Source organism: Camelina sativa, chromosome 16 (genome assembly GCF_000633955.1).
Source record: "Camelina sativa cultivar DH55 chromosome 16, Cs, whole genome shotgun sequence".
In the NCBI taxonomy this organism is placed as follows: Eukaryota; Viridiplantae; Streptophyta; class Magnoliopsida; order Brassicales; family Brassicaceae; genus Camelina; species Camelina sativa.
Window position 1 is genome coordinate 15,047,099 of NC_025700.1, and position 11,282 is coordinate 15,058,380.

The 11,282-nt window shown below is 37.5% G+C and overlaps 3 protein-coding genes and 1 pseudogene across 4 annotated transcripts; 3 read left to right on the forward strand and 1 right to left on the reverse strand.

Annotated features, from left to right (window-relative positions):
• Positions 443 to 2,330, forward strand: LOC104750627 (heat stress transcription factor A-8-like). The gene is given in 3 exon segments (XM_010472451.1): positions 443 to 888; positions 1,214 to 1,915; positions 1,917 to 2,330. Coding segments are annotated over 3 exon segments (1,125 nt in total). The 5' UTR covers positions 443 to 645; the 3' UTR covers positions 2,097 to 2,330.
• On the forward strand, positions 2,670 to 6,328 carry LOC104750628 (protein POLLEN DEFECTIVE IN GUIDANCE 1-like). The gene is made up of 11 exons (XM_010472452.2): positions 2,670 to 3,330; positions 3,425 to 3,576; positions 3,805 to 3,908; positions 4,083 to 4,171; positions 4,433 to 4,506; positions 4,692 to 4,842; positions 4,927 to 5,094; positions 5,286 to 5,383; positions 5,464 to 5,586; positions 5,675 to 5,743; positions 5,840 to 6,328. The coding sequence occupies exons 1-11, from the start codon at positions 2,670 to 2,672 to the stop codon at positions 6,047 to 6,049; spliced, it is 1,899 nt and encodes a 632-aa protein (XP_010470754.1). The 3' UTR covers positions 6,050 to 6,328.
• LOC104750631 (binding partner of ACD11 1) lies at positions 6,455 to 8,311 on the forward strand. Of its 2 annotated transcripts, none has more exons than XM_010472455.2 (6): positions 6,455 to 6,595; positions 6,958 to 7,026; positions 7,145 to 7,248; positions 7,338 to 7,413; positions 7,503 to 7,586; positions 7,665 to 8,311. In XM_010472455.2, exons 1-6 carry the CDS (start codon positions 6,584 to 6,586, stop codon positions 8,157 to 8,159), a joined length of 840 nt encoding a protein of 279 aa, XP_010470757.1. In that variant the 5' UTR covers positions 6,455 to 6,583; the 3' UTR covers positions 8,160 to 8,311. The 2 variants fall into 2 exon arrangements, with proteins under 2 accessions (XP_010470757.1, XP_010470758.1); XM_010472456.2 differs by having other exon boundaries at positions 6,466 to 6,595; positions 7,668 to 8,311.
• On the reverse strand, positions 8,268 to 9,357 carry LOC104750630 (annotated as a pseudogene).

The window sequence follows — 11,282 nt, forward strand, 5'->3', positions numbered from 1 at the left end:
TACTATTGATATTAGTATTAGTAATTTAACTGATAACTTTTCTATTTGAATTAGTGATATAATAGATTACTTTTGGTTTTATATACTTTCAAAAATAATAATTGTAATCTTTTTATTTTTAGAATTTTTAATTTTCCTATTATTATTAAATAATTTTTTTCACACATGTCAGAATATTATTGATATACTTAATATATGTCGCGATTATATGAATTAGTAACTTGGAAATTAAGGTTTATATAATAGGATTAACATTAGTAGTTGGGATTTGATTTCATCCTTCTACCAAATTAACATTTTTTTACTGGTTTAGTGGTTTATAAACATTTTTATTTCCATGTAAAATTGTAAATACCTAATTTGTAAAAAATGTTTGTTTTTATTTTGGATATTTAATATAAATATTTAATAGGGCCAAAGACTTTTTTAAAACAAATATCTAAAAACCGTGACTTCTTCTCCTTTCTCTCTTCCTTGAAATTTCCTTAAACGACGATCCCTTGCCCAGCGCACAAGTTTCAATCGTCTTCCCTCAACCCATAGTCTCTTCCTTTATCCCTTTTCTTTTCTCCCGACAAAACAGATTCAATTTCAGAATTCAAAATTCAAGATTTCATCTAAAGTTTGGAGATTTCTCTTGAGATTATGGTGAAATCGGCGGCGGCAGACGACGGTGGCGGTGGTGGTGGGTCTTCTTCAGTTGCGCCGTTCTTGAGAAAATGTTACGAGATGGTTGATGATTCTTCTACTGATTCTATAATCTCGTGGAGTACAAGTGCTGATAATAGCTTCGTTATCTTGGACACGACCGTCTTCTCTGTTCAACTCTTGCCTAAGTACTTTAAACACAGCAATTTCTCTAGCTTTATCCGTCAACTCAATATCTATGTTAGTGTCTTTCTCCTCTCACTCTTCAATCTTTATTTTACAATTTGGCTCTTTTCAATACTGATGTGATTACTTGCTGTTGTTGTGTTGAGCAAAGTTTCAGTTTTTTTGTTATCCTCTGCTTCTATAACGTGTGGATAGGTTTTAGTAGAGCAAGTTGATTTTTAGAGAGTGTCAATCTCATGGTTAGATGATGAATTGGGTATAAGAAGCATGATGAAAGATGTTTTTGTTCTAGTACTAGTCATTATCTTGAAGACTCTATGTAGTGTTATTTGGTTAAATGTGTGACTGATTCTTGGAAGTGGGGGTTTTTGTTTTCCAGGGTTTTAAAAAAGTTGATGCAGATCGTTGGGAGTTTGCGAATGACGGGTTTGTGAAAGGTCAAAAGGATTTACTGAAGAATGTTATCAGGAGGAAGAATGTTCAAAGTAACGAACAGAGCAAACAGGAGAGCAAAAGTACAACAGATGATGGTCAGGGAAAGCTTGAGAAGAGTGGATTGTGGAAGGAAGTTGATATTTTGAAAGGGGATAAGCAGGTGTTGGCGCAAGAGTTGATCAAAGTTAGGCAGTACCAGGAGATCACAGATACTAAGATGTTAAACTTAAAAGACAGAGTTCAAGGCATGGAAGAGAGTCAGCAGGAGATGCTTTCGTTTTTGGTAATGGTTATGAAGAATCCAAGTCTACTAGTCCAGTTGCTTCAGCCAAAGGAGAAAAACAGTTGGCGTAAGGCAGGGGAAGGTGCAACGATTGTTGAAGAAGTGACTGATGAAGGAGACTCAAACTCATATGGTCTTCCTTTAGTCACATACCAGCCACCATCAGACAACGGAGCATCGAAGTCAAGCTCGAACGACCTGAATGATTTCTTGAGAAACGCCGATATGATGAAGTTCTGCTTAGATGAAAACCACGTGCCATTGATCATACCTGATCTATACGATGATGGAGCATGGGAAAAGCTTTTGTTGCTGAGCCCTTCAAAGAAGAAGACAAAGAAGCAGCAGGAGAACAGTTTGAAGAAAGGGAAAAGATGACGATACATTGGAGGAGATGGAATCAGACAAGAGCCGGCTGCTCGAGCTGATATCAGAAGAGATGGAGAAATCAGATGACTTTGAATATGGACAGCTTACTCCAGAAAGGTCTAGGAATCTTGATATTATGACTGAGCAGATGAGCTTACTTGCTTCTAATGAATAGCTCCTGCACCTGCATTGCTGCAATGAACCAGAAGCTGGATTTTTGAACATATCAGCCTCAACCTTTTGTTATGTAACCTTTTGAAGTAGGCTCTCGGAATATTATTATTATTATCACCGGAGCAAATCCTCATAGATGCTTATAGCTTAAGGCGTCTTGCTACAAAAAATAACATGGTTGAGACTTTTTTGTTTTTGTTTTTTGGCAAATAATATAAAAATCTTTTAGATGAAAGACGACTTTACAAAAAACATTTTATAATTGAAACTCGATTTTTTTTTGGGTCATTGTTTAAGCGGTTAAAATCAAGACGTGTCAGAATATAATTGGCCTGCTTTGTCAGAGTCTCTTAATCGCGTTACGACGGATGTCAATCATCTAAACGCCGTTTTCCAAAACAGCGTTTTGTGTGTCTCGACGAGTACACAATCACCTATCCTTCCTCCTCTGTCTCTCTGGTTTTTTTCGGTTTCGTAAAAATCCAAAATTTTGTGTCTTTTTAGGTTTCTTTTAATTTTTTAATGTTTTAGCTTCGTTTCTTCATTGTGTTCTTCATCCTTGTATAATCCAAAAATGACGATTAGATCCTCCAGGAGGAACCTGTCATTTGAGATTCTCAGCCGAAGCAACTCCTTTGAGAATGGTGATGATGATGGTGGTGGTGATGATGATACACTTCAATCATCAATTCGCCGATCTAGCTCAGATCCGATTACCCGAAACGAAGCTGTTGAATCACCAAAACGAAAGAGATCGAAGAAGAAGACGAAGAAGAAGAAGAACAAAGTCGAGACTATTCCAGAGAATGGAGATTCTCATTCAACAACGATCGTGGAGGGTTCAAGTAATGATTTTGGAGAGACTACAACGATGTTTGAGAACAGATTGAGTTACTATGGTGGTGGCAGTGGTGGTAGTAGTAGTGGTGGTGGCTGCGTTGTGACGCTATTAGATGGGCAAACTGTACATCACAATGGGTTCAATTTTGGTGAGTTGAGACAGAGGAATGTTAATGGGAGTATTGATGGGAGTAACGATGAACGATGGAGTGATACTATGAGTAAGTTATATATGGAGGAGACTAGTGCGGAGCTAAGCTCTTCTTCTGAGAATCAACCGTTTCAAGAAGTGCAGCATCAGTTTCCAAGAAGTGAGATCAATGGGAATGTTGTGAGGAGGTTAGATACTGAAGCCTCTTTGGATTGGAAACAGCTTGTGGCGGATGATCCTGATTGTAAAGTTCCCAACTTTTGTATTTTCTCTATTTTAACTTGGTTTGCACTATATATTTTTCTGTATTATAATGTCTAGTATCTGTTTGTCTTCAGATCTTTCCGCTGAGACGAGGTCACCTATGGCTTACTTTGTGGAGGAAATTTATGGTGGGATATCATTGCGGAGCACAACGACTCCTGGGAATGATATTGAACGAGAAAGGATATATGATACGATCTTTCGCTTGCCTTGGCGATGTGAAGTGGTAAAACCGGCTATTCCCTTCTCTTATAGAATGAACATTCGTAGTTTAGCTAGGTGTGTTGGTTGTGTATCTCTGTTGATAAGTTTGTATGAGTGACAATGGGAATCCACCTGTTATGTAGTTGTGAAGGGGGCTACTTAAATTAGAGTTCAGTGTATATGTATATGTATGCTTCTGTTTTTGTGATTTACACAGAGGTTTTTCACATTGTAAAGAATTTTAATGCAGCTTATAGATACTGGCTTTTTTGTCTGCGTCAACTCATTTCTGTCATTGTTGACAGTCATGCCAATACGAGTCCTGCTGATATTATGGGATGCTTTTAAGAAAAGGTGAGTCATTTTTAGATTCTTCTTTGACATTAACACACTTAATATTGCTCTTAGACTTTGTCACCACATTGTGCATCTTGATGAAAGTGGAATATGCCTTGATCATACTTTTCTCTATTCACATGATTCTGCTTTTCCCGTTGTGAGGACGTAACTTTATGATATTTGTGGCAGGCAGTTCAGGAGGCCCTCTTCATCGGAGCTGTCTGATCTTGCTTGTTTTCTAGTTTTGGCTTCTGGTACCATTCTTCTCGGGAGAACAGGTGCAATACAAATCTCTTGACTTGCTTAAGCTTGTAATATATTTTATGTTTAATCTATGAAAACATCTGAAGTGGTACAAAGGGTTGCATAGGGCATTACTTAATCTGTTAATTGTTAGATGGATAATCTCAGCGCTTCTTTTGAAAGAATGGATTTGTCTTTTAATCGCATCAAAGTGATGAGAAAATGAATTTTCAAACGGTCCTCTTATGTGTTTCTTTTTTTTTGCTTATCATGACTCTTTTTTTACTTTTACGCAGATATCAGTCTTATTTACCACATGATTCGTGGTCAAAGTACTATAAAACTATATGTGGTTTATAATATCTTAGAGGTAATGTAAATAAACTCCCTTTTAGATTGTGTTTCCTGCTCTAAATTTTCTTGTCCATTTCACTTTTCTTCCTTGCATCTCTACATGATTTAGTTGGTAATATTTGTGCTTTCACTGCACACTTTTCCGTCCAGTTTTTACTTTCTACTAAACCAACTGGTATTGACATAAAAGTTGTGTTTCAGATATTTGATAGACTTTGTCAAAGTTTCTGTGGAGATGTATTTGGGGCCCTATTTAGTTCTGCAAAGGGAGTGGCGATTTCCCCTCCTGAGAAACTGAGATTTTCGACTTGGAGATTTGTTTCTGACCTAGCATTAACTATGGCTGCCTCAAATATCCTTACAATGTGATTGCTAGTTTAATTTCTGTTAGCTACTTCCAAATCTTTATATCTGTTGTCTCCTTAACTGTGTTCACTTCTCCATTCATTCGTTTTATTAGCTCAGGCAATTACGCTGTCAACGTGTATTGTTGCTCACAACAATGCCTTGTTGGCTCTCCTGGTGTCAAATAACTTCGCTGAAATCAAAAGCAGTGTCTTTAAGCGTTTCAGCAAGGACAACATTCATGGTCTAGTATATGCGGGTAAAGCTTTTACTCCATGCTCTTTTGTAGAATTTTATGTCTTGAATACTATGTCTCCAATTGCCCTGATTTAGTTCTTATAATTTTTGAATCACCTTTCAAGATGGGGTCTGATTGAGACTGTAATTGCAGCTATTACCTTTGGTTTCTGATTGGTATGTTCTGGTTTCCCTTTGCAATTTCTCTACCAGATTCAATAGAGAGATTCCACATAGCAGCCTTCTTGGTGTCTGTTTTGGCTCAAAATATTCTTGAATCTGAAGGTCCATGGTTTGGAAACTTTATCTACGTAAGTGTACATAGTTTCTGGTAGTTTTAATATTTTGTACATAGTTTCTGGTAGTTTTAAATTAACTTGGACTTCTGCAGAATGCTACGACGGTCTTCTTCTGTGAGATGATGATAGACATCATCAAGCATTCGTTTCTTGCCAAGTTCAATGACATCAAACCTATAGCGTACTCTGAGTTTCTTCAAGCTCTCTGCGAGCAGGTATGGATGATAGAGCATTTATAAAGTTCCATTGCTGCGTTGAGTATTCTATTTTCTTACGTCCACTTATCCTTGTCTTGTTTGTCAGACTCTAAATATTCGCCCGGAAGATAGAAAGACAAATCTCACCTTCGTTCCCCTTGCACCCGCTTGTGTGGTATATATTTCTCTTTCCCTTTGACATAAATAAATACACATTCTGACAAGTAAAAAGAAGAAGCGCGGAATGATATGAGTGTGTTTTGGGCCTCAGGTGATCCGGGTACTGACTCCAGTATACGCAGCACACTTGCCGTACAGTCCTCTCCCATGGAGAATGTTGTGGATGGTTATCTTATTTATCATAACATATATAATGCTGACAAGCCTCAAAGTTCTCATAGGCATGGGACTAAGGAAACATGCAACTTGGTACATTAATAGATGCCGAAGAAGAAACTCATCCCATCTACACAATGATTAGGCCCACTCTTCCTTAGAAAGAAAACACAACTTGGAGTGAAGAAACATCTCATCAGCGGATGAAAGTTTGAAACAAAAGGAGCAACCGTCGGATCCAATTTACAATTCTGTTTGGGATCATCTCTGTGATCTCATCATTACACATGGTCCCTTAATATAATTCCATGAAGCGATTTTGTTGTGGGTTTAGTCATATATATATGTGTACAAAAGAAAGAGAGACCTCATGGTACAATTTGATCACAAAGACAAATAGCCAAAATACACTTTTTTTGTACTCTTTCTTCTTCCTTTTTTGTTTTATTTCTTAAGACAATAAAAATAGTCATCACATTTTCAAAACTTTGTTCACATGACAAATATTTTGATTTTGAGGTTGTGAAATTTTTTAAACAAAAGAGAACCCAAAAAAAAGAAGAAAAAAACGTAATAAATAATTTTGTCACTGTGGAGAGACTCAAAAAGGACTTTGAATATTGAACAATCCCTAATTCTCTCTTTTACGATTTCTTCAGAGAATCTCTCATTTTAGACAATGTCGGTTACGGTAAGCAGTCTCGATTCCATCTTTGTGCGTTCTTTAGATTCGTCTTTGCTTTTGACCTTTTTCTTCTTCTTCTTCTTCGCTGATTTGAGATCTAAATTGGAGTGTTTCATGCGTTTGCTACTGAGAACTATAGATATCTCTTGCTAAGATTTTGTGGTTTTGATTATATGATGAAGTCTGAGATCTCTCTCTCTCTCTCTCTCTCTCTCTCTCTCTTTACTGTGTTGTGTTTGTGTTATGAACCAAACAAAAAAAAGAGGAAAAAAGTTCAACTTTTTTGAAATCTCTACACTTTTCCAGATCCTATTCCCCAGATGTTAATTGGAAAGTGTATTATTGATCTCCCTCCCGTTACATTGCAGGATGCTTTCATTGATTCGGATCAAACTCATCACAACATTCTTATGGATTCACAGTCAACTGTCTCCGGTGTAAGAAGAACACCAACATTTTGTTTCAATCTTCACTATGTTGTCATTGCCACAAAAGCTTCTTTGATTGATTTCAGTTTTTGTTTTGGGTACTTTTTTTGTTGTTTGGTTGGTGCAGGTGAAAACTGTCAAGATTAGTAATGTTTCACTTCTTGTAACTAAGAAAGATATCAAAGAGTTCTTTTCTTTCTCTGGTGACATTCAATTCGTCGAGATCCGAAGGTTCTGTAAACATCTTGTTATTTATCTCATTGTTTTTTTTTAAAAGATGACTCTTTGCCAATGTCTAATGTTTTCTTTAAATCACACAGTGAGACACAAGAATCTCAGGTTGCTTACGTTACTTTTAAGGATCCACAAGGTGCAGAAACTGCAATGCTCTTAACGGTATTATTTCTTATTCTACTTTTGCTTTTTCCCTTATGCATCATTTTGGAGGGGGGTATAATATATAATGTGTCTTATATTTCCTCCAGGGAGCTGTCATTGCAGATCATCGTGTTAGTATTACTCCTGCTGTGAACTACGAGCTGCCACCTGAAGCCCTTGCACTTGAATCGGTAGACAACTCTTTTGCTTCTTTATTGATTGGTTACTCTACGAGTTTTTTTTATAATCTTGTCTTTCTTCTTTGGTAGCAGGAACATTCGTTTAACGGTTTCTCTGTCAAGAAAGCTGAAGATGTGGTGAACATCATGGTGGGAAGGGGTTATGCTCTTGGAAAAGATGCCATGGAGAAAGCCAAAGCATTTGACGACAGACACAATTTGATCTCAAACGCTTCAGCTACCATTGCCTCTCTTGACGATAAGATGGGTCTGAGCGAGAAGCTAAGCATAGGTACAACTGTGGTGAATGAGAAGTTGAGAGATATCGACGAGCGTTATCAAGTGAGGGAGATTACCAAATCTGCTTTAGCAGCTGCTGAAGAGACAGCAATCAGCGCAAGAACGGCTTTAATGGCGAACCCTTATGTGTCAAGTGGAGCTTCGTGGTTTTCAAACGCGTTTGGTGCAGTGACAAAGGCGGTTAAAGAGAGAACTGAGAATGGAGGAGAAGGAAGAAAGGAGATCATCCAACTTGATCCTTCTTCACCTAAAGATCCTGCTGTTGTTCCTGTTAAGCTCGGCTGATGCAGATCTCAACGAATCAAGTTTTTCAATTTGCTTCTCAACTCAATTCTTTTGATAGGTTTGCTGTTCATAGATATATAAATGCTTTCATTTACTAAAGAAAAGATAAAAAAAAAAAAAGACATAAACCAGAAAAGGTGTTGTTACATTCAGACAGCATTTGCCCTCTCTCAAAAGAGATTATTAACATTCAAGAAAAAGAAAAGTAGCAAATGACCTGCAGGACAATTAGAAATTGGTCTCAGTTACTGAGTTGAAGAAACTTCTGAGCCATTGGATGCTTAGCATGCGAAAGCTCACTTGGTTTAAGAACTTCAACAATCTCACCATCAACAACAAGGCAAACGACATCAGCAACTTTCTGAATCTGCTTGATACTATGAGACACAATCACAGTCGTAATCCCTCTCTGCTTCTTCAGTCTCACTATAACATCCTCAATGTTCTCTGTCGAAATCGGATCCAAAGCGCTTGTTGGTTCATCCAACAACAACACCTCAGGCTCGTTGGCTAGAGTCCTTGCAAGTGCTACTCGTTGAGCTTGACCCACAGATAACTCTGCACCAGTCTTCTTAGCAAAAGAAGCATCAAGATCAGCAAGACTTAACAGCTTATAAACCTCTTTGTCATTTAACTTCTCCCCTCTCAAATTCGGACCATATCTCACATTATCCGCAACAGTCCCTGTGACCAAACCAGACATCAACAAAAACCTACGGAAACTATTAAACTAATCTAATTCCAAAATCTTGATATTACCTTGAAAGAGAACAGGAAGCTGGAAAAGCATTCCAACTCTACGACGAAGAGTGATGACATCAACCTTGGTTATATCTTCACCGTCCAAGAAAACAGTTGACTCCGGTGGTTCCCAAAGACGATTCAGAGATCTCAAAAAAGTTGACTTCCCACTTCCACTAGGTCCAATCACACCAACGATCATACCCCTTTTGGTATATCAATACTCACTCCTTTCAAGATCCGAGATCCATCATCGGCGACTCGGGTCAGATCATGTACACGAATCTTTGGTTCTTCTGAACCGGACGACACAACAACGTCCACAAGATGTTCTCGTAACCCATCGGACTCGTTAGACCAAAGTGATGGCATTATCGCCTTTAAAGTTTTCAACTCTGTTTGATCAAAAAAGACTTTTGTGTCCGTATGAGACGCACCACCACAACAGGTTCCAAAGAAGTCTATAGATGTAGACATTTTAATATTCTTTCACCACTCACATTATATGGCCTATCAAGACTTCTTGTTTTGTTTTAAAAAAAAAAAAAAACTCAACTTTAAGGAATCTTCTCAGGACTAAATCTTCAATTCAGATCTGCAATTTTATTTGCTTCAGCATATAGAAAGCTCAGGAGAACGCAAGTATTAAACTTTTAGTATCATTACGTAGTAGAGTCAAACCAGAGAAGACACACTTGAGACAAACTTGAAACTTTTCAAACTACAGTAAAAAGAGATGCGAATTAATAATGTGGCAGAGGAGGCGAAGAGATGTGAAGAAGTATATCAGGTGAGAGTGCTCTGCGATTTCTGCAGCAACAGGTTAGATCTCAAAATATCATTTGATGAAAATGGTAAAGTTATTCATTCATAAATCCGTTTACTTGGTTCTATCTCAAAGCAAAACTCACCAATACACAAAGTAGTAATCATTCAAGCACACAGTAAGCAGAGTCAACTACAATGAATAATATACATCATGAATCATTGGTTTCTACTCCCACTTGGAAGTTGAGAAATGAACCAGTTAATCATTTAAAAATAACTCAAACCACAAGATTGTATCATTCTGACATAACCACATAAACCCATTCGCCACATAACCATATATATGTATCTAGCAGCATGCATCTCTCTTAAAGATTCAGCTGCATATCTTATCCTTAATGGTGTTGTAGTTCACCTGGGACTGGAACTGGCTACACTCAAGAGGTACGGAGTTCATGAATGAATTGGATCAAGAATGGCTCATGAGTCATGAACTTCCATTCCCAAAGTCGATAATTTTGATGCCAAGTTAGACATGTGCGTCACATGATCTTTGATTGGTTGAGACCAGTCAAACTTTTTCGTAGTAAGCTCACTCATAAGGCTTCCTACAATATAATATCGTCAGGTCAGTCATATCCGACTAGAGAGCAATTTGTTATAGTGATGATGACGATAATATTACAGAACTGAGTTTGTGATGCTTCTAGGGATCTACTCTCAAAAACACGTTTTATACAATCGGAGGGATGCAATTGTAGATAGGGCAAAACACACTAGTAAATCATGTGCTCTTAACGTCTCTCACTCATTTCGTTGGATCCGATTGATTACACAAAAGATAGATATGGTGGAAGCGAGGCTGCAGAGTAGGAGGCGCAGAGATGATGTCACGGAGGAGAAGACGAGACTGCCCTGCAATTTTTGCGAATTGTCCAGCAACAGGTAACATTTTGTCGAACAAGAAATCTATTTTCTAGGGTTTTGTAGTTTCGTTGGAATTAGGTCTTATTAGGTAACATTGATTGGGATATGGCAATACCACAAACATACGATTCAGATGGTTTCTGGATTAAGGGATATTGTTGGATCTCGAAATCCGAATCCGAGAGAAAGTGCTGCAGCATGATTAGGATTGATACAGAGAATGCTTCAATACGGATAGGTTTCTGGATTAGGGTTTTTTTATGTATCCTCCGCCTTAACCTGTTCTTTCTTGTAGATATGGATGTGGTTCTGAAGAGGATCAAGAAGACAATGAAGCAGCAGAGGTATGTATATATCACTTCCATTGTATCTTATTTTTGTAACACAATTTATCATCAGATGGATTTCTATATATATATATATATATATATGCTTCTATATATCTATGTTCTTGGTTGCTTGCAGCTTCGGAAAGAAGTCATGAGATTACGAAACCTGCTCAGGTATGTATATATGCCTCGTTTACTACATTTCAGATTCCTTCAGGTTTCACATGAACTTTGAATGTTCTTCATTCATATATATATATATTTTATTTTTCAGGAGAATGAGTGGTTTAGACGACGATGTGAGTTACACTGAGCTGGAAGCACTTAAAAGTCGTCTCAAAGATGTCAGGGTCATTGT

Bases quoted from the DNA above. Each gene is read 5' to 3' on its own strand.
- LOC104750628 (XM_010472452.2), top strand. From the start codon at position 2,670: ATGACGATTAGATCCTCCAGGAGGAACCTGTCATTTGAGATTCTCAGC. The intron at 4,507-4,691 runs GTAATGTAAATA...GTTGTGTTTCAG, and splicing joins TGGTTTATAATATCTTAGAG to ATATTTGATAGACTTTGTCA. The intron at 4,843-4,926 runs ATATCCTTACAA...AACTGTGTTCAC, and splicing joins ATTAACTATGGCTGCCTCAA to TTCTCCATTCATTCGTTTTA.
- LOC104750631 (XM_010472455.2), top strand. The intron at 7,027-7,144 runs GTAAGAAGAACA...TGGTTGGTGCAG, and splicing joins CACAGTCAACTGTCTCCGGT to GTGAAAACTGTCAAGATTAG. The intron at 7,414-7,502 runs GTATTATTTCTT...TATTTCCTCCAG, and splicing joins AAACTGCAATGCTCTTAACG to GGAGCTGTCATTGCAGATCA.